Source organism: Bidens hawaiensis, unplaced genomic scaffold, assembly GCF_021521415.1.
Source record: "Bidens hawaiensis isolate Kalapana, Puna unplaced genomic scaffold, B.hawaiensis_p1.1 tig00013897_1, whole genome shotgun sequence".
Classification (NCBI taxonomy): Eukaryota; Viridiplantae; Streptophyta; class Magnoliopsida; order Asterales; family Asteraceae; genus Bidens; species Bidens hawaiensis.
The window spans coordinates 44897-63457 of record NW_027492190.1 but is presented as its reverse complement, the minus strand read 5'-3'; the positions used below and the strand labels follow the sequence as shown (position 1 = coordinate 63457).

At 39.8% G+C, this 18561-nt stretch overlaps 2 protein-coding genes across 2 annotated transcripts; one reads left to right on the top strand and one right to left on the bottom strand.

Annotated features, from left to right (window-relative positions):
• The first annotated feature begins 1237 nt into the window (after positions 1-1237).
• Positions 1238-5327, top strand: LOC143545306 (2-oxoisovalerate dehydrogenase subunit alpha 2, mitochondrial-like). Its single transcript, XM_077037226.1, has 8 exons — positions 1238-1419; positions 1506-1684; positions 1919-2080; positions 2144-2240; positions 2323-2437; positions 2526-2665; positions 4602-4796; positions 5160-5327. The coding sequence occupies exons 1-8, from the start codon at positions 1249-1251 to the stop codon at positions 5325-5327; spliced, it is 1227 nt and encodes a 408-aa protein (XP_076893341.1). The 5' UTR covers positions 1238-1248.
• A 415-nt stretch (positions 5328-5742) lies between these two features.
• LOC143545323 (uncharacterized) lies at positions 5743-7332 on the bottom strand. Its single transcript, XM_077037236.1, has one exon. The coding sequence runs from the start codon at positions 7254-7256 to the stop codon at positions 5871-5873; it is 1386 nt and encodes a 461-aa protein (XP_076893351.1). The 5' UTR covers positions 7257-7332; the 3' UTR covers positions 5743-5870.
• Between the last annotated feature and the right edge of the window lie 11229 nt (positions 7333-18561).

The following is an 18561-nucleotide window of genomic DNA, read 5'->3' as shown; positions in this document are numbered from 1 at the left end:
GGGTTGGGTCACACATAACAATCAATTTTTTAATAATTTAACAATGATTCTACCAACGTGTTTCAATTTTCATGCTAACATACATAGTAATATATATTTAAAGAGTAAAATGTCATTTTCGTTCTTATGGTTTGTCAAATAATAATGCGAATTTTATTCAAAAAGTTTGTTTTTTGCATATGGACCCTCCATTTATCCAAATTCTTATCAATTACATCCAAATCACTAACTCCGTTAAATTTAATCGTTAAGTCAGGGGTAGACATGCATTTTCACTCTTTCTTTATTATAATACTTATTTCAGTGAACTACGGTTTTCGTCCCTAAGGTTTGTCCAAATATGCGATTTTAGTCCAGTGGTTTCAAATATGCAATTTTCGTCTCTATGGTTTCATTTCACTTGCAATTAAACCTGAATTCACTAATCTCATTAAGTCTGGTCGTTAAACCATCAGTGTGTCTTTGACGTGAGAGGCAATTTTATCCATTATTTTTTCAAATACGCACCAGCCCCTCATGTGATGGGGGGGGGGGGGGGGCTTGCGAATTATGACTGAGATTTATTTTGGGAGAAAAACGACAAAATTGGTCGTGGGCACACTTTGAGATAACGACCAGACTTAACGAGGTTGATAAATTCGGGTTTAGTTGCAAGTGAAATGTAACTATAAGGACAAAAATCTCAAATTTAATAGGGGCGAAAATTGCAAACTTGAAACTATTGGACTAAAACCGCATATTTGAACAAGCCACAGGGACGTAAACCGCAGTTCACTGAAATAAGTGTTATTATAAAGAAAGAGTGAAAAGACATGTCTGCCCCTGACATAACGATTAAATTTAACGGGGTTCGTGATTTGGATGTAATTGGCAAGAATTGAGAAACGTGGAGGGTCCATATGCAAAAAATAAACTTTTTGGACTAAGTTCGCATTATTTGTCAAACCACCAGAAGAAAATGGCACTTTACTCATATTTAAATAATCAAAGCATCCAAGCAAATAATCAACTAACAAATCAAATAGTCTAATCCATTAATCAAGAATCTAATAACTAATTAGCAAATAATCAACTAATAAGGTAAAATTTAGAAGGAAAAAAAAACCGAATGGCTGATGGATTTGATGATGGATGGTGAATTGTTGAGTTTTCAAATTGTTAATTAGCCCTGAGTTTACCTGATCCTATTGATTAGCAGGGTTTTGATGGGGCCCGTGACTATTAGTAGTTTTTAATGTGTCCATCTTGATGCAGTTGTATACCGAAGCTCCTTCACGACAAGAACTACATTTTCCTGGCGGAAACGTTAAGTTCACATCAACACGGATATTCACATCCAGTTCTAACGAGGAAAGGGCTCAATGTTATCGTGTCCTCGATGAAAATGGCGAGCTGGTCATTGATAATGATTCACTCAAGGTAAATCGCCTTTTTTCGACTTTCAGTTTTTGAATTATTAAAGTAACAAAGAAAAAGAAATGATGTTGTGGATTTTGAATATAAAGATCACCAAAGAACTTGCTGTGAAGATGTATACAAACATGGCAACACTGCAAGTTATGGATACTATTTTCTATGAAGCACAAAGACAAGGAAGAATATCCTTCTATATGACCACAATAGGAGAGGAAGCCATTAATATTGCATCTGCAGCAGCTCTTAGTAACAATGACTTTGTCTTCCCTCAGCTTATTTAAACTTTTATAAAACTTGATCTCTTTTTTTATTCCATCTTTATATATTGTTGAGCATTCTTTTAATTAAGTTTAGAATATTTGTTAATGCTTGTATTTTACACACATGTTTCTGACACATTAAGGGTAACAATTTCTGACACAACCGAAACGTACACAAAGATAATTTTTTACATAAACTTAAAGCTTTAGTTTAGTTAATGTACAAAATGTGATTCCGATATGCAGTATAGGGAGCCCGGAGTTCTACTATGGAGAGGATTTACTTTACAAGAGTTCGCAAATCAGTTATTTGGAAACAAACACGATTATGGAAAAGGAAGACAGATGCCTATCCATTACGGGTCTAAAAAGCACAACTACATTACAGTGTCATCTACTGTCGCGTAAGTATCAACTTAACATCATATCATCATATGACATATTTTGATCTTTATATACCTGGACAGAACACAAATCCCACACGCGGTTGGTGCTGCCTATTCTATGAAGATGGAAAAACAAGATTCATGCACCATCACTTATTTTGGTGATGGAGGCAGCAGTACAGTAAATAACTAAATATGAACCTCAAATATTTATTTATAGTTGGAGTTTGATTATTAAAATTTATTTACACTAACTGATGCCGGGAGATTTTCCTGCTGGTTTGAACTTTTCTGCGGTTATGGAGGTCCCGGTAATATTTTTCTGCAGAAATAATGGATGGGCTATTAGCGCTCCAATCAGTGATCAACTTAGAGGTATCTATATATATATATATATGTCTTTTCTTCATTTTCTACTTGTATATTCATTTTGTTGACTTTTGGCACGTTTGGTCAACGGCAGGTGACGGTATTGTTGTAAGAGGGAAGGCGTATGGAATTCCTAGTATCCGAGTAGATGGTAATGATGCTCTTGCTGTGTATTCTGCTGTTTATGAAGCGCGCAAAATGGCTATTGAAAAACAAACACCTGTTTTAATTGAGGTTTGATGTACTAATCTTGATTTTGTTTACTTTTATGTTACCATAGTTTGACTTTGACTCTTTCGGTTGGCAGGCGCTTACATATAGAGCAGGACACCATTCCACGTCAGATGACTCAACCAAGTATCGCCCGGTTGATGAAATTGAATGGTGGAAAATGGTCAAAGCCCTGTTAAGAGGTTTAGGAAATGGATCGAAAACGAAGGCTGGTGGAGTGATGATGCCGAGTAGCAACATCGTAACACCATATGGAAAGAGTTAAATCCTTTGACTTGATTACCAAGTAACGAATATGCACCAACTTTTATTGTTTCAAATATTTACTTCTTTTATGCACATGTATTCACTAGCATTTATCTAACTTGTACATCTGATGATGCTCTTATAGCTAGCACAAGCAGTTCAAAATGCAGAGCGGACAAAAAAACCTCCAGTTGCAGACATGTTCAACAACGTATACGATGTTTCCCCTAAGAATCTCAACGAGCAAGAGGATTCCTTGAGAAAAATCATTAAGAAACACGCACATGAATATCCGTCTAACGTTCCATTGTAAAACAATAATCAACGTTACAACATAACAGGTCGTTACTTTGCAATAATAATAACACGGCAATAACTGGCTCTTTAATCCGTTTTGGTTTTGGAATGTCTTTGAACTGTAGTAATTATACACTTATTCCTTTTATATGCTTTTTGTTTAAGTTTTTCTTTAAAAGAATAACGATCATAATACTTGTGAGTCTACTGCAAGCATGTTCTGATCTTAGAAATGGAATACGCATCTCATTGGTATTATTATCCCACTAAAGTGAACCTGAATGGTATATACACAAACATGGCTTGTAACCAAGAGTGATACAGAGCGGAAACGATAAATTAAAAAGAGAAGAGAGTAATTCTCAAGAATAAAAATGTGTTTTTGTGATATATTTGAATGATCAAACCATTATAAGAGGCCCTTTATATAGGGATTTCTAATTTTGGCCGGTATGCCAACTGAAACAAAAATATTAAATGACAAGCTTGCTGGTGACATATGGAAAATGCGTCAACTTATTTATGGAACGTTTTGAATGTTGCGAATCTTGAACGATAAGTCTTCCTGGACGAAATCGGAGGCTTAAATGATGGATTTAATTTGGGTCCGGAAGCATGGCTAAACCATATGGCTTTGCCACAAGCTCCGACTCGTCGAAACCTTTCTGTTTATTGGTAATGGGCCCGGTGATACTACTTGTATACCAAGTTATGCCCTTTTTTAAGTTTGGGCCTTATTCCTCAGGGACGGCTCTAGGGGGAGTAAACTCAAGCTAGGGCTTTAGGCCCCCATTTAGACCAAAAACATACTAAATGATGAACATTACCCTTAAGTTATTTGAAAGGACAAACAAATTCATGACTAGTTATTTTTCTTTGTAATAATGAAATTCGATAAAGACACCGAATTCATGTTTCGTTTTAAACCTCCTAAAAGGTTGCATCAGCCCTGATTATCCTAGTCAAGTTGGTCACGTAAGAGTGTGATAACTCTTGGATCGTCACTATGTTGAAACTTGAAACCAAACATTTAATTGTGATGTCCATAACCGGAGGAAAGATACATAGACATACTCCAGTATTTGAACAGTATAGAAGCATGTCCATGTATTCCATGTCCTTTTGACATTTTCTACTTGTACATCTTGAATTATCGACTTTTTGCGTGTTTGCTCAACGGTAGGTGACGGCGTTGTAGTAAAAGGGAATGCATACGGAGTTCCTAGTATCCGGGTAGATGGTAATGATGTTATTGCTGTCTATTCTGCTGTTTATGAAGCACGCAAAATGGCTATTGAAAAACAAACACCTGTTTTAACTGAGGTTTGATGTATTAGTGGTGTTACTGCTTTCTTTTATCAAAGTTTTCCCTGGACCTACATTTTGACTTTGATAGGCGCTCACATACAGAGCAGGAAACCATTCAACATCGGATGACTCAACTAGATATCGTTCGGATTGCTCGGTTGATGAAATTGAACGGTGGAGACATGATCAAAACCCTATTAAGAGGTTTGGGAAATGGATTGAAAACAAAGGCTGGTGGAGCAATGACGCCGAATCACAACATCAGAACACCATAAAGAAAGAGGTAAAACCTTTGATTTATGTTTGACCTGGTTTCTTATACTTTGTGAATTACAACACTTGCGTATTCGTGGTACTTTTGTTACACACCCTACAGGCCTACACAACCGAATTTAACATCGTTCTCCTGGTATTTCAAATATGCACACACTCACAATTCACAAAACAGGTTCATGAGATAGTGTTTGAAGTTGTAAAAATCAGATAATCAGTTATTTCTATGTTTGTTTGAACTTTCCCGTTAAGTTCATATAGTACTTGATTATCAAGAAACAAATATGCACCAACATTTATTGCTTAAACATTGACTTCTTTTTGACACATATATTGACTTGCATTAAACTTATGTAAATGGTGATGTTCTTAGCTAGCCCAAGCAATTCAAAATGCAGAGCAGGAAGAAAAACCTCCGGTTGCAGACATGTTCAACAACGTATACGATGTTTCTCCTATAAATCTCAGTGAGCAAGAAGATTCTTTGCAAAATACCATAAAGAAACATGCACAGGAATATCCCAATAACATTCCATTGTAAAACAATCTCGTCGAGTTGAGATTAGGCGTTACAAAGCTGTCACCTTGCAATAATAAGAACAAGACAATAACCTAGCTTTCTAAGAGTCAGTTTTGTTTTTAATGTACTTTAATGCTTTCTGTTTTAAGACTTTTAAGTCTTCATAGGCTGTTTAAAATCAGACTTTTATGCTCTAGGTTTATACAGCTTTGAAGATTATTAAACAGTACTTCCAAGTAAATCAATCCTAATTGTGTTTTTAGATATACATATATCCCCAACTACAGACCTAATTTTGAACCAAAAGGACATTGTAATGAAGAACCGGCAACTACCATCTATGTAGAAAACCTCTAATACTTCACATAGAAACAAAATCATGATATTGAAACAAAAAACATGTAATAAAAAACTTAACTTCAAACACTTATATATCAAGTTCATAATTTAAAGTACCAAAAACAACATAATCAAACCCCAAAAACAACTTAACTACAAGTTATTATCAAAAACTACAAATCATCATCATCATCATCAATCATTAACAGGAAGCCATAAGTTACCTCAATTTCCTGATGATTTAACCGCCTCAAGCACCACCAGCGCTTGCTCTTTCAACAACTCCATTCGCTTCACGTAAAGCTCAAGCTCCAGCTCCATCAAATTCTTCCACTTAGCCTCCAACTCGGCCCGTTTAGAACCCTCAACCAGCTCCATCCCAGCCTTCACAATCTCCTCCGACAGAATCGAAGAATCATTCCTTAAACCATACTGAACAAACCTCGATATATCCACCTTCTTCTCCAACTCAACCTCCATCTTCAACTTATCTTTATCATCCACACCATTCGCTTTCACCACAGCACCAGCAGCAGTAACAGTGCTGGTACCAGCAGGCGTACCAGTAGCCTTCGACTTCGAATTAGAATTACCATTCTTTTGACTCTGATTCTTCTTAACTTTACCATTACCGTCACCGTCCCATATCAATTTTGATAACTCATACGCTTTCTGTTCATGACTCTTGGTAAAGTGTCTATCTTCACCATTTTTCTTCTCCTTAGTCGCATTATTCATATACTTCTTCTTCAACCTCCTAATCTTATCCAACAACTGACTCCTACTAAAATCAACATGCAACGACTTCCTAATAAAATCATGAAACGCGTCCGGGTCAGCAACCGGATTCTCCCCGTTCCGCTCGGTTTTAAAATCAATCATCCCTTGCAACAAAACAATCTCATCATCCTCACTCCACAGCCTCTGAAACAACTGCTTCTTCGTGTCATCATCTGTTGCAGTAACCTTCTTACCTTTCTTCACATCCTTCTCATTAGTCACCGGTGATTGCTTACTCTTCTCCGGAGACTTAATAATTTGACTTCTTTTGGAAGCTAGGGTTTGTGCTTCACGTTGTTCAATTGGCTTAGACGCAACAGGTTTACTCGGTGAATCGGAATCGGAATCTTCACCGGAATCTGTTTCTTCCGATTCCGATGACTCCGGATCCGGTTCAGCTACCGGTTTCTTACGGTCACCGTTAATAATATTATTATTTTTAGCTTTCTTCGCATCTTTTTCAACGGCGGCCGGAGCCGCCGCCGGCCGTTTACTCTTCACCGGCGGTGGAGTGGACACCGTTTTGGATCCGTCAATTTTGACGGATTTGGATTGCAATGGTACGGAAGAGATAGGTTTGACGTTACGGTCAACGACGGCGGGCGGTGAATCGGAATCTGAATCGGTACCGGCGTCTGTCTCTTCGTCATCCGATGAAGGTGGTTGAGTTTTGTTAGCGGATTGAGATGAAACTGGTAACTGTGTTGTTTTCTCGCCGGAATCGGTATCGGAAGCTTCATCGGACTCTGAAGCGGAGGTTACTTCTTCGTCGTCTTCTTCTTCTTCTTCATCGGAAGATGAATGATTAGGTTTCAGGTCGTTCTGTGCCATGAATTTGAGAAGAAGAAGATGATGATTTGTAAAATTAGGGTTTGTAAATTAGGGGTTGCAGCGGCTGTATAATGAAACCAGGAGTAGTAATAATAATAATAATAATAATAATAATAATAATAATAAATAGTATGTAATAGAGTGTATGTATATACATAAACGATGCTTAATTTTATGTTTATGACATGGAACCCCCTATACATAAAGATTGCGAACGACGGGCAAACCAGAAACCTGAAACACTCAAGACACGGATTTGGTTATGGGAAAGGATACGAGATTAATATAAATATTCTCGTCGGGTATTGGAGATGTATGGTATAAGGAGATGCCTGACTCGGATTATCAGAAAAATGCATATCAGTTTTGTAAGGCCCCGTTACCGGTAGCCCTACTTTGGTGTTGGATTTACTCATAAACGTAGTTCTAAATATCAGAGTTAATTAAAACTTTCGCGGAATAACATAAAACATCAACCGTCGTTACAAACATTCATAATTTGTCTTTAAAACATAACTTAAAACATATCTTTTAGTTCAACATCAACAAGTAAAACTTCAGATGCTAGCTTCTTTATTCATCCGCCATGTGTCTCCCTTCAAGCCAGCTGTCTCATCCTACTTGCCTGCGTGCATACTAAAAGTCAGCTACGCTGAGTGAGTTCTAGTTAATCATACAACATACAACATATTCATAATTACATGCTTTCATACGTACCCCATGCTTTCATACTTTCATTTATACATACTTACGTACTTACTCTTTTCCTTTCATATTCATACCTTACGTTATAAAGAGCATTTCGCCCTATAACCGTCGCATATATTATTAGAGTATGCAACACTTTAACCTTCGCATATATTATTAGGATTTGCAACCCTTTAACCTTCGCATATATTATTAGGATATGCAACCCTTTAACCTTCGCATAAATTATCAGGGTATGTGTGACATCTGCCCCGATCCGACCCGACCCAGGTACCCGTTTCTCTGACCCGATCTCTCTTTTATTATTTAATATTTATACTTATATTTTACTTTTAATAATAATATATATTTTCCTTCCCGCCTCTCTCTCTCTTTCTTTCCGCCGTCCCGTCCCTCTTCCTTCTCTCTTTCCGCCTTCTTTTCCCTCTTGTCGCCGTCCCACCCTTACGCTTTGTTTCCCTCTTCTCTTTGCTTGTCCTTTGGTTCTTCCCGCCTAAGGATGTCTGCAGCTCCACGCGCCAGACTCCTTACATGGAAGCCTGCGTGAAGACATCTTGTTCCTGCGATGCGTGAAGAGAACTCTTCTCGCAGCGCGCTAAGAATGCATGTTCTTCCCGCAATGCGCTAAGAATGTATGTTCTTCCCGCGATGCGCTTAGAATTCTTGTTCTTCACGCAGCACGCTAAGGATTTGTGATTCTTCCCGCAGTGCGCTAAGGATTGTTGTGCCAGCCTTCGCGCTCGCGCACTCAGCCTTCCCGCGCTTAACCCTTGTATCTTCTGTTTAAATCTAGTCGTTTGCTTTTGTGTTGTCTTATCTTCTGTGCTGTTGACCTAACCTATCTAATGTCTGAATAGTTACTTTCGGCGCAGCATGCGTACCAACCCCCATTGGTTGGTAGAAAAAGTGACTGACATTATCTTTTGAGATCTGCTTTTGCCATGCTTGACCAGTACCTTTATCTGAACCGCCCATGCCTGTTACTGTTCCCTGTCAGCTTTATCTTGCCCCCTGCAGCTGCCATATCTTTTGATATCTTTTGCTTTTGGATTCTTATGCTTTTTGATATCTTTTGCTTTTTGAGATCTTTTCCCCTTTTCTAGGGATTATGTCTCCTAGGGTTTCTCTATAAATAATAGTATTATTTTTCCTAACACATCACACACAAAACACTTAATCTCTCCTGTTCTCTTGCCCCTTGCTCTCTCTGCCGTCTTCCTCTCTGCCTCCGTCTTCCTCCTTGTTCTTCCTGCTTTTCCGGTAATATATATTATAATTTACTTATTAATTATGCTAACTTATAATCAAGACTTAAAACAAATCATTAAAACAATAATCTTTAATTATAGGTTAACCTTGCTTGTTTAAAAGTTGGTTCTTGCTTTATCTATCACCGCATCGTTTATCATGTGAGTTATCTCGTATCTAATCCCTTTTTATTTTAAATGCTTTGGGATGTTCATGTGTTCATACAAAACTTGAGTCTTAAACTTGTTTATGAACTTTAGTCGCGCAGTATCCCATGTGTTGAGGACGTTTACTTGGCTGTTTATTTGTATGTGTGTATCATTAACCGCTTTGTTCGGCCTATTCCGCAGTTCCGTTGGTACCATTAGTTGAACACGGGAGACCTATCGTTTACGGTTTTCTTTGTTTACACTTGCACAGATGTTTTTCTCGTTTTTATGCTCAATTGGGAGCATGGATTGAACTATGATCTATGAACTATCTTAGGCTTGATCACAATCTGATTACACCCTTGTTAAACTCTAGACATACACGTGTTGCGCGCAGATTTACTGTGATTATCTATGATTATCTATTAAACTTGATTTCTCACCAACACGCAAGTGTTTGACGTTTATTTTAACACATGTTCAGGTTTGCAGTAGCTGATTTGGAGCTTGTGGACACGTAGGATGTTTTTACTTTTGGACCTAGAATTAAAATGTATCAAGACAAGTTCATGTTGTTTGAATGTTATAATTTATAATATATTGATTTATGTTTGATTTATGTTCTTTATTTTCCCCGCTGCGCGTGCGCGATAAAATGTGTATTAATAAATATTGACACCAATAGTGTCGCGAGTAATGAAGCAATATGTGGCGCCCCGATGTATAATCCGCCTTTGGTCGGGGTGTTACAGATTGGTATCAGAGCTCGTTGACTTTAGGATAGGTGGTTAGACGTAACGGCCTAGAATACCTAAGAGTCCCTTCTCGCGCATGAGAGAAATCTCATGTTTGCGCACTTATTGTTAATTACTCGTTATTTATGAATATGCTCGCGCTTGCGCAGTATATGATTTTATGTTTTATTTCGCGATATTTCGATTTTTGTTGAATTTCGATTTTTATTGATTTTACTTACATATTCGTTTGTTGAATTTGAAAATCCGAAAAGTCATGGTGATACATGAATAGTTGATTTTCAATTTCCATTTACGATTATGTTCTGAGGTTGGAGACTTGAAAAGTCATGGTGATACATGAATTGTCAACCTCCAATACTCATTTTCTTGTATATTTTATATTGAATATTGGAAAGTCATGGTGATACATGAATCGTCAATCTCCAATACTCGTTTACTAGCTATTTTAAATTGAGAACTCGGAAAGTCACGGTGATACGTGAATTGTCGGTTCTTGATTCGAATTTGTTACCCTTATTAAGTCTGCATTTAAAGTCATTTATTTTACTTTAACTTTTGATAGTATCTAACTCTGCGAAACCAAGCTTTATAAGATTAAAACTTTGCGCTAAAACCAAGATATTAATTAAAATTTAAAACTTTTATAGAATGCCTCCGCTATCTCGCCGATTTCAGAGAAGAGAAGCCTCGCGCATGCGTAGACAGCAACGTTCCCAGGAAATGGCCGCCGTGATAGCCCAAGCCTTGAGCCAAAACAATGCTAATACCTCCAGTTATAACATTAAGTCCTTTAATGCGGGTAACCCTCCGAAGTTCACAGGTCTTGAAGGAGCCACCGTGATGCTCCAATGGCTTGAGAAGATTGAAAACGCTTTCCTCCATACCCAATGCCCCTCGGAAAGACGAACCCTATATGCTTCCAGTGTCCTGGAATCCAGAGCGCTTACATGGTGGAATGGAGTAGCTCATGCGCGTGGCGCAGAGGCTGCTTCTAGCATGACATGGGAGGAATTCAAGGAAATTCTTACGCGAGAATTCTGCCCTCCCAACGAAGTTAAGCGCCTGGAGGAAGAATTCTGGAACTTGAAGCAATACAGCGGTGAAGCGCGCGAGTACGCGACGCGCTTCCACGAGCTAAGCTTACTGGTCCCTCACCTTGTTACCCCTTCCCGCCGAGCAATCGAGAAATTCCTTGGGGGTCTCCCCATGGAAATTCAAGATTCTGTATGGGCCAGAAACCCAGTTACCCTCTCTGACGCCATCGAATTGGCCGCTGTGCTCAGCGACAACCATGTCAGAGCAGGAACCCTGTTCCTGCGGGGAACTGAGAAGACCAAACCCACCAAGACTGTCCCTGAACCAACAGAAACCAAACCAGAACCCTCAAACCATAACCAGAAACGTAGGCGCAGACAAGCCTATGCGCTTACCAACCCGCCCATTGTCCAGCAACCCGCTTACCAACCTCCAGTTTACGCGCCTAACCCACTGTCAACCTACCCAGCACCTCCTGTAGTCCACAACTATGCCTTAACCAATCCAGCACTTCCTGCCCCGCCAACTAAGAAGCCTTACACAGGAAACCAACCCTTTTGCCCAACCTGTAGACTTCATCACCCACCTCAAGTCCCGTGTCGACAATGTAACCGATGTGGCCGCGTAGGTCACTCCGTTGAGTACTGTAGAACCCCTCCCTCCAATCCGATTGCGCCAACACCACCAGCCTACCCGCAGAACCCACAGCCAACTTACCAAAACCCACGACCCAGATCGTGCTTTAACTGCGGTGATCCAAGTCATTTCCGGAACGCGTGCCCAAGGCTACAAGTTCAGATTACTCAAGCGAATCCGGTGAACCAAATTTCGAACCAAGTGACGCGTGGCCGAGCTTTTAACATAACCGCGCACCAAGCGCAAGCGAATAACGACGTAGTTAATGGTACATTTTTGCTTAATGGATTTTATGCATCTATGCTTTTTGATACTGGCGCCGATAGAAGTTTTATCTCTCGCGCCTTTGAGCGGAAGCTTGCGCGACCGCGCGATAACTTAAAAGAAGATTTTTCAGTTGAATTGGCTAATGGCGAAACTGTTTTAATAAACTCGGTGATTAAAGATTGTACGCTTAACCTTAACGAAAACGATTTTCTGATCGACCTCATCCCTATGCCTCTTGGAAGCTTTGATGTTATCATTGGTATGGACTGGCTCTCGAAGAATCGCGCCGAAGTTATTTGCGCCAAGAAATTGATTCGCATACCTCGAGGAAATGGTGATCTTCATATCTACGGCGAAAAACCCTCCAGTGGTCTTAAACTTATGTCTTGCGCCGAAGCCCAAAGACTCATGCGGAAGAAGTGTATTGCATTTCTAGCCCATGTGGTTAAACCCGATGAAGGAAAGAAGCTTCGCGATATCTCTGTTGTGCGTGATTTTCCTGAAGTTTTTCCTGATGATCTTCCTGGTATCCCTCCCGCTCGTGAAGTCGAGTTTCGTGTTGATCTTGTCCCTGGTGCTTCCCCCGTTGCTAAATCTCCTTACCGTCTTGCACCCGCTGAGATGCAAGAATTGGCCAGCCAACTTCAAGAGTTGACTGCTAAAGGATTCATTCGCCCTAGCCCTTACGCTTTGTTTCCCTCTTCTCTTTGCTTGTCCTTTGGTTCTTCCCGCCTAAGGATGTCTGCAGCTCCACGCGCCAGACTCCTTACATGGAAGCCTGCGTGAAGACATCTTGTTCCTGCGATGCGTGAAGAGAACTCTTCTCGCAGCGCGCTAAGAATGCATGTTCTTCCCGCAATGCGCTAAGAATGTATGTTCTTCCCGCGATGCGCTTAGAATTCTTGTTCTTCACGCAGCACGCTAAGGATTTATGATTCTTCCCGCAGTGCGCTAAGGATTGTTGTGCCAGCCTTCGCGCTCGCGCACTCAGCCTTCCCGCGCTTAACCCTTGTATCTTCTGTTTAAATCTAGTCGTTTGCTTTTGTGTTGTCTTATCTTCTGTGCTGTTGACCTAACCTATCTAATGTCTGAATAGTTACTTTCGGCGCAGCATGCGTACCAACCCCCATTGGTTGGTAGAAAAAGTGACTGACATTATCTTTTGAGATCTGCTTTTGCCATGCTTGACCAGTACCTTTATCTGAACCGCCCATGCCTGTTACTGTTCCCTGTCAGCTTTATCTTGCCCCCTGCAGCTGCCATATCTTTTGATATCTTTTGCTTTTGGATTCTTATGCTTTTTGATATCTTTTGCTTTTTGAGATCTTTTCCCCTTTTCTAGGGATTATGTCTCCTAGGGTTTCTCTATAAATAATAGTATTATTTTTCCTAACACATCACACACAAAACACTTAATCTCTCCTGTTCTCTTGCCCCTTGCTCTCTCTGCCGTCTTCCTCTCTGCCTCCGTCTTCCTCCTTGTTCTTCCTGCTTTTCCGGTAATATATATTATAATTTACTTATTAATTATGCTAACTTATAATCAAGACTTAAAACAAATCATTAAAACAATAATCTTTAATTATAGGTTAACCTTGCTTGTTTAAAAGTTGGTTCTTGCTTTATCTATCACCGCATCGTTTATCATGTGAGTTATCTCGTATCTAATCCCTTTTTATTTTAAATGCTTTGGGATGTTCATGTGTTCATACAAAACTTGAGTCTTAAACTTGTTTATGAACTTTAGTCGCGCAGTATCCCATGTGTTGAGGACGTTTACTTGGCTGTTTATTTGTATGTGTGTATCATTAACCGCTTTGTTCGGCCTATTCCGCAGTTCCGTTGGTACCATTAGTTGAACACGGGAGACCTATCGTTTACGGTTTTCTTTGTTTACACTTGCACAGATGTTTTTCTCGTTTTTATGCTCAATTGGGAGCATGGATTGAACTATGATCTATGAACTATCTTAGGCTTGATCACAATCTGATTACACACTTGTTAAACTCTAGACATACACGTGTTGCGCGCAGATTTACTGTGATTATCTATGATTATCTATTAAACTTGATTTCTCACCAACACGCAAGTGTTTGACGTTTATTTTAACACATGTTCAGGTTTGCAGTAGCTGATTTGGAGCTTGTGGACACGTAGGATGTTTTTACTTTTGGACCTAGAATTAAAATGTATCAAGACAAGTTCATGTTGTTTGAATGTTATAATTTATAATATATTGATTTTTGTTTGATTTATGTTCTTTATTTTCCCCGCTGCGCGTGCGCGATAAAATGTGTATTAATAAATATTGACACCAATAGTGTCGCGAGTAATGAAGCAATATGTGGCGCCCCGATGTATAATCCGCCTTTGGTCGGGGTGTTACAGTATGCAACCCTTTAACCTTCGCATAAATTATCAGGGTATGCAACCCTTTAACCTTCGCATAAATTATCAGGGTATGCAACCCTTTAACCTTCGCATAAATTATCAGGGTATGCAACCCTTTAACCTTCGCATAAATTATCAGGGTATGCAACCCTTTAACCTTCACATAAATTGTTAGGGTATGCAACCCTTTAACCTTACTTTACCTTACCTTTAATTATCATCACCATTATCATATCCATACATTTAACATCCTACATATCATAGTCGTACATACTTCCTTATTCACATACACATAACATACATACTACACTTTACTTGCCTTAACGATACGTGCAATACTCGAAGGTCGTTCACGTACTGTCAAGCATACATTCATAGCAATCACATATGTCATTAAGACATACACTTACCATTTAAGGTATGTGTATTAACATTCACATCGAGTATGCACACAGCCCCGAAAACATAACAAGGAAGTGGGGCTAGAAACTCACCTGAAGCCGATTACGTTCACCGTTTATAGTAATCCCTTTCTTGAGTTGTGCACGACTAACTGTATAACAATTACACGTATCAATTAACTATTACTACTCGTATCGTATTTCTATCTTTATATGACACACAACGAACGGGGTTCCGGGGGCAGCGCCCCTGGCAGCGGAGTTCTAGGGGCGGCAGCCCCTAGCGGGGTCCAAGGGGCAGAGCCCCTGGCTGGGGTTAAGCTGCCAGGTCAGCTTGAAAAAATTTTATTTACATTAACTATCTTAACACATTTTTCACTAGGATTTTTATTCATTTCTCAGCGAACTTAACTTTTGGCGAACTTAATATTAAGCGAATTTAACATTTAGCGAACTTATATACACGCGAAGTTATACACAAGCGAACTTAGCATGTAGCGAAGTTGGCCACCAGCGAACTTAAGTAAGCGAACTTGCAATAAGCGAAGTTCACAGCTTGGCGAACTTACCACTTAGCGAAGTTCTCATCTAGCGAACTTACGACTAGCGAAGTTCTCATCTAGGTGGACTTACAACTTAGCGAAGTTCTCAGCTGGCGAACTTACGCTTAGCGAAGTTCTCATATGGCGAACTTACGCAGGGTTTAGCTGCAGGCGAAGTTGCCCAGTAGCAGCCCCTGTTTGACCTTAACCTCCATAACCACCTCCGTTTCAGCCGATAACCCTCCGATACGGCGTTAACCATCCCCGCAAACAGTCCCATGGTCATTTTCGGGTAAAAACTTGGCCCGAAAATATGTAAAGTTGGGACCTTTAGGCTTTAAAACGTTTAGTAACATAACTACGGTTTATCCTAAACGATCCATTTATGTTTACGGGTTCATTAGGTTTGTTTTATCATCAAGTTTACATCTTTACGTTTCGTTCATACCGATCCATTCTCGTTCTAAGTTTCGAGGTTAAAAGCTTATAAAAACGTAAACCTTAAAGGTAAACGACATACCTCTACGAGCTCGGGCTATCGATCTTGTACTTATCTCGTGTAATAAAGATCTTCTTGAACTAGCGTGTAATCGATCCTTAACTTCGCTCAATCTCACGGCCGCATGTGTGTGTGTGTGTGTGTGTGTGTGTGTGTGTGTTTGGAGTGTGTAGAGATTTGGATGAAAGGAAATGATGATTTAGGGTTTTAGGGTGGTTTAAGGAGGTATATATACTCCTTAAGGCCCATGGACCTAAGGCTCATTACCCTTAATCTATCTTAATTAATCCAAGTCCATGATCCTTTCTTGTTTAATATTAATTAGTCATTAACACACGAAAACTTATCACAACTTTTTTTATTTAATATTAGAACTCGGAAGGGCCATCATTGGGGCTGCAACTTAATATTAAGAAAACCGAGGTTTTTTGGCCAACGTGTAACGGGGTGAAAGTCAAAGATGGGCTCTTCCCTAGTGGGATTGGTAGACCAGAGAGAGGGGTAAAGCTCCTTGGAGGGGCTGTTAGTCGAGATCCCTACTTTATTAAGGAGTTGGCGAGGCGGAGAGCATCTCGTGCGGTTGATCTTATGAAACTCTTACCTTGCCTTAGGGATCCCCAGAGCGAACTCCTCCTGCTTAGGTCTTGCATGGGGGTTGCTAAGTTGCTTTTTGGGTTACGAACATGCCACCCCCATATGATGGATGATGCGGTATCCTGTTTTGATAAGGGGCTACGAGAAGCCATCGAAGACATAGTTGTATGTGGAGGCCCGTTCTTTGGTGATCTTCAGTGGCGACTTGCATCTTTACCGATGCGCTTAGGGGGTTTAGGCCTTCTTTCGGCTCATGATGTCGGGGTTTACGCTTTTGTAGCGTCGAGGGCTCAGTCTTGGAAGCTACAGAATCACATCTTAAGGAATAGCGGAGTTGTCGACCTGGACCCAGACTACGTGCAGGCCCTGGAACGCCTAAATGGCGCTCTCCCAGACTTTGACATTGGCGGTTTCTCTAATATGGACACCGCCCCACCAAAGCCTCAAAAAACTTTGGCGAATGCCCTTTTTGGAAAAATCGCTCAGAGCCTGGGAGAAGTTTTTGGATTGTCCCCCCGACAGAAGGCGGTTTTTGAATGCTTACAAGGTCCTCATGCCCAAGATTTTCTGACCGTTATCCCGATTGATGGCTTGGGCCAAAGCATGTCTGCGGTTGAGTATAGGGCCATTCTTAAGTACCGTTTGATGGTCCCAATGTACCCCGAAGACGAAACATGTCCGATCTGCCGTAAGGCCTGCCTGGATAAATTCGGAGAGCATGCGATTCATTGCAAGGAGATGCCTGGGTTCAAATACCGACATGATTGGGTGCGGGACGTTCTTTGGGACATCTTAAGGCGAGCTGGGATATCAGCTAAAAAGGAAGCCCCCGTAAACTTCCTTACAGACCCCACGGAAGGGAGATCCACTCTACGACCGGCAGATTTGCTCGTCTTTGGTTGGGCCGGGGGAAAACACGCTTGTGTTGACCTCACAGGGGTATCTCCCTTAGCTGGTTTGAGGGATAATGGGTTTGTAGCTGGGCAAGCAATAAAAAGGGCTGAAACGAAGAAGGTGGAGAAACATGCTAAAGCCTGCGAAGAGAACCAACATGTTTTTGTCCCTCTGGCTTTTGATACATTTGGCTCCTTGGCACCGGAAGCTATCCGTTTTCTAACCAGGGTCCAACAGGTTGTGCATAGCAATGTGTCGACTCCAAAGGGGCAGGGGTATGTCTTTAGCAGGTTAGGGTTTGCAATTCAGAAAGGGGTGGCGGCGCAGCTTGTTGCCCGCCTACCTGCTATATTGATGTAATATCTATGTTTCATCAGTAGAAATAAATAAAATTTTTGTCATAATTAAATAAAAAAAAAAAATACATTTACTAAAAAAAAAAAAAAAAAAAAAAAAAAAAAATATTAGAATATTTTTAGGATGTTACAAGTTTACACGAGCTATACCTATAATTTCTAGTTTTTATATTTATAATTTTCGTTGGTGGTAACATAATATAAAAGATATAGTAAGAAATGTATCTGGAATTTCAATGTGTGATTTTAAAGAGTGTAAATGCTACGCATGCTTAACGAGTTAAATATGAGAGTGATTAAACGATTCAAGAAGACCGAAATACCTATATAGCATGTATAACACCTACACAATCTACGTTCAGATCTTGGGAATCTCATACTACAGATTGGATGGAGTGAAAATCGATGTTTTAAATATCGGTTTATACATGCAAGTAATAATGGTTAAATAAGATATCAGGCAAGTGGCGGCATGTTTTAGTCCGGTAAATTAAGCGAACGGTTTGTAATTTAGATCGTCGGTAATACTGGTTGATACCATGTACCGGTTTAAGCCTAAAGTAAATTTTGTTGTTTAGACTTTAGACCACACACTTTTAGTGTCCCATATTTAACTCTTATTAAAAGTTTTAACCTAGCGATATTTTTTATACCATGGGATCATTTTTTTAGTTGAAATTGTATTTTTATGGAATTGTAGGGCAGTCAACCTGGTTGAACCGACCGGTACAACCAGTTGTACCAATTCTGAGTCTAACCTGATAAGGTTTAAAAAATGGTTTTTAAAACATTGATGAAAATAGACATAAATAGCCATTGAAGAAAAG

Bases quoted from the DNA above. Each gene is read 5' to 3' on its own strand.
- LOC143545323 (XM_077037236.1), bottom strand. From the start codon at position 7,256: ATGGCACAGAACGACCTGAAACCTAATCATTCATCTTCCGATGAAGAA.
- LOC143545306 (XM_077037226.1), top strand. From the start codon at position 1,249: ATGCAGTTGTATACCGAAGCTCCTTCACGACAAGAACTACATTTTCCT. The intron at 2,081-2,143 runs GTAAGTATCAAC...ATACCTGGACAG, and splicing joins ACAGTGTCATCTACTGTCGC to AACACAAATCCCACACGCGG. The intron at 2,241-2,322 runs ACAGTAAATAAC...CACTAACTGATG, and splicing joins TTGGTGATGGAGGCAGCAGT to CCGGGAGATTTTCCTGCTGG.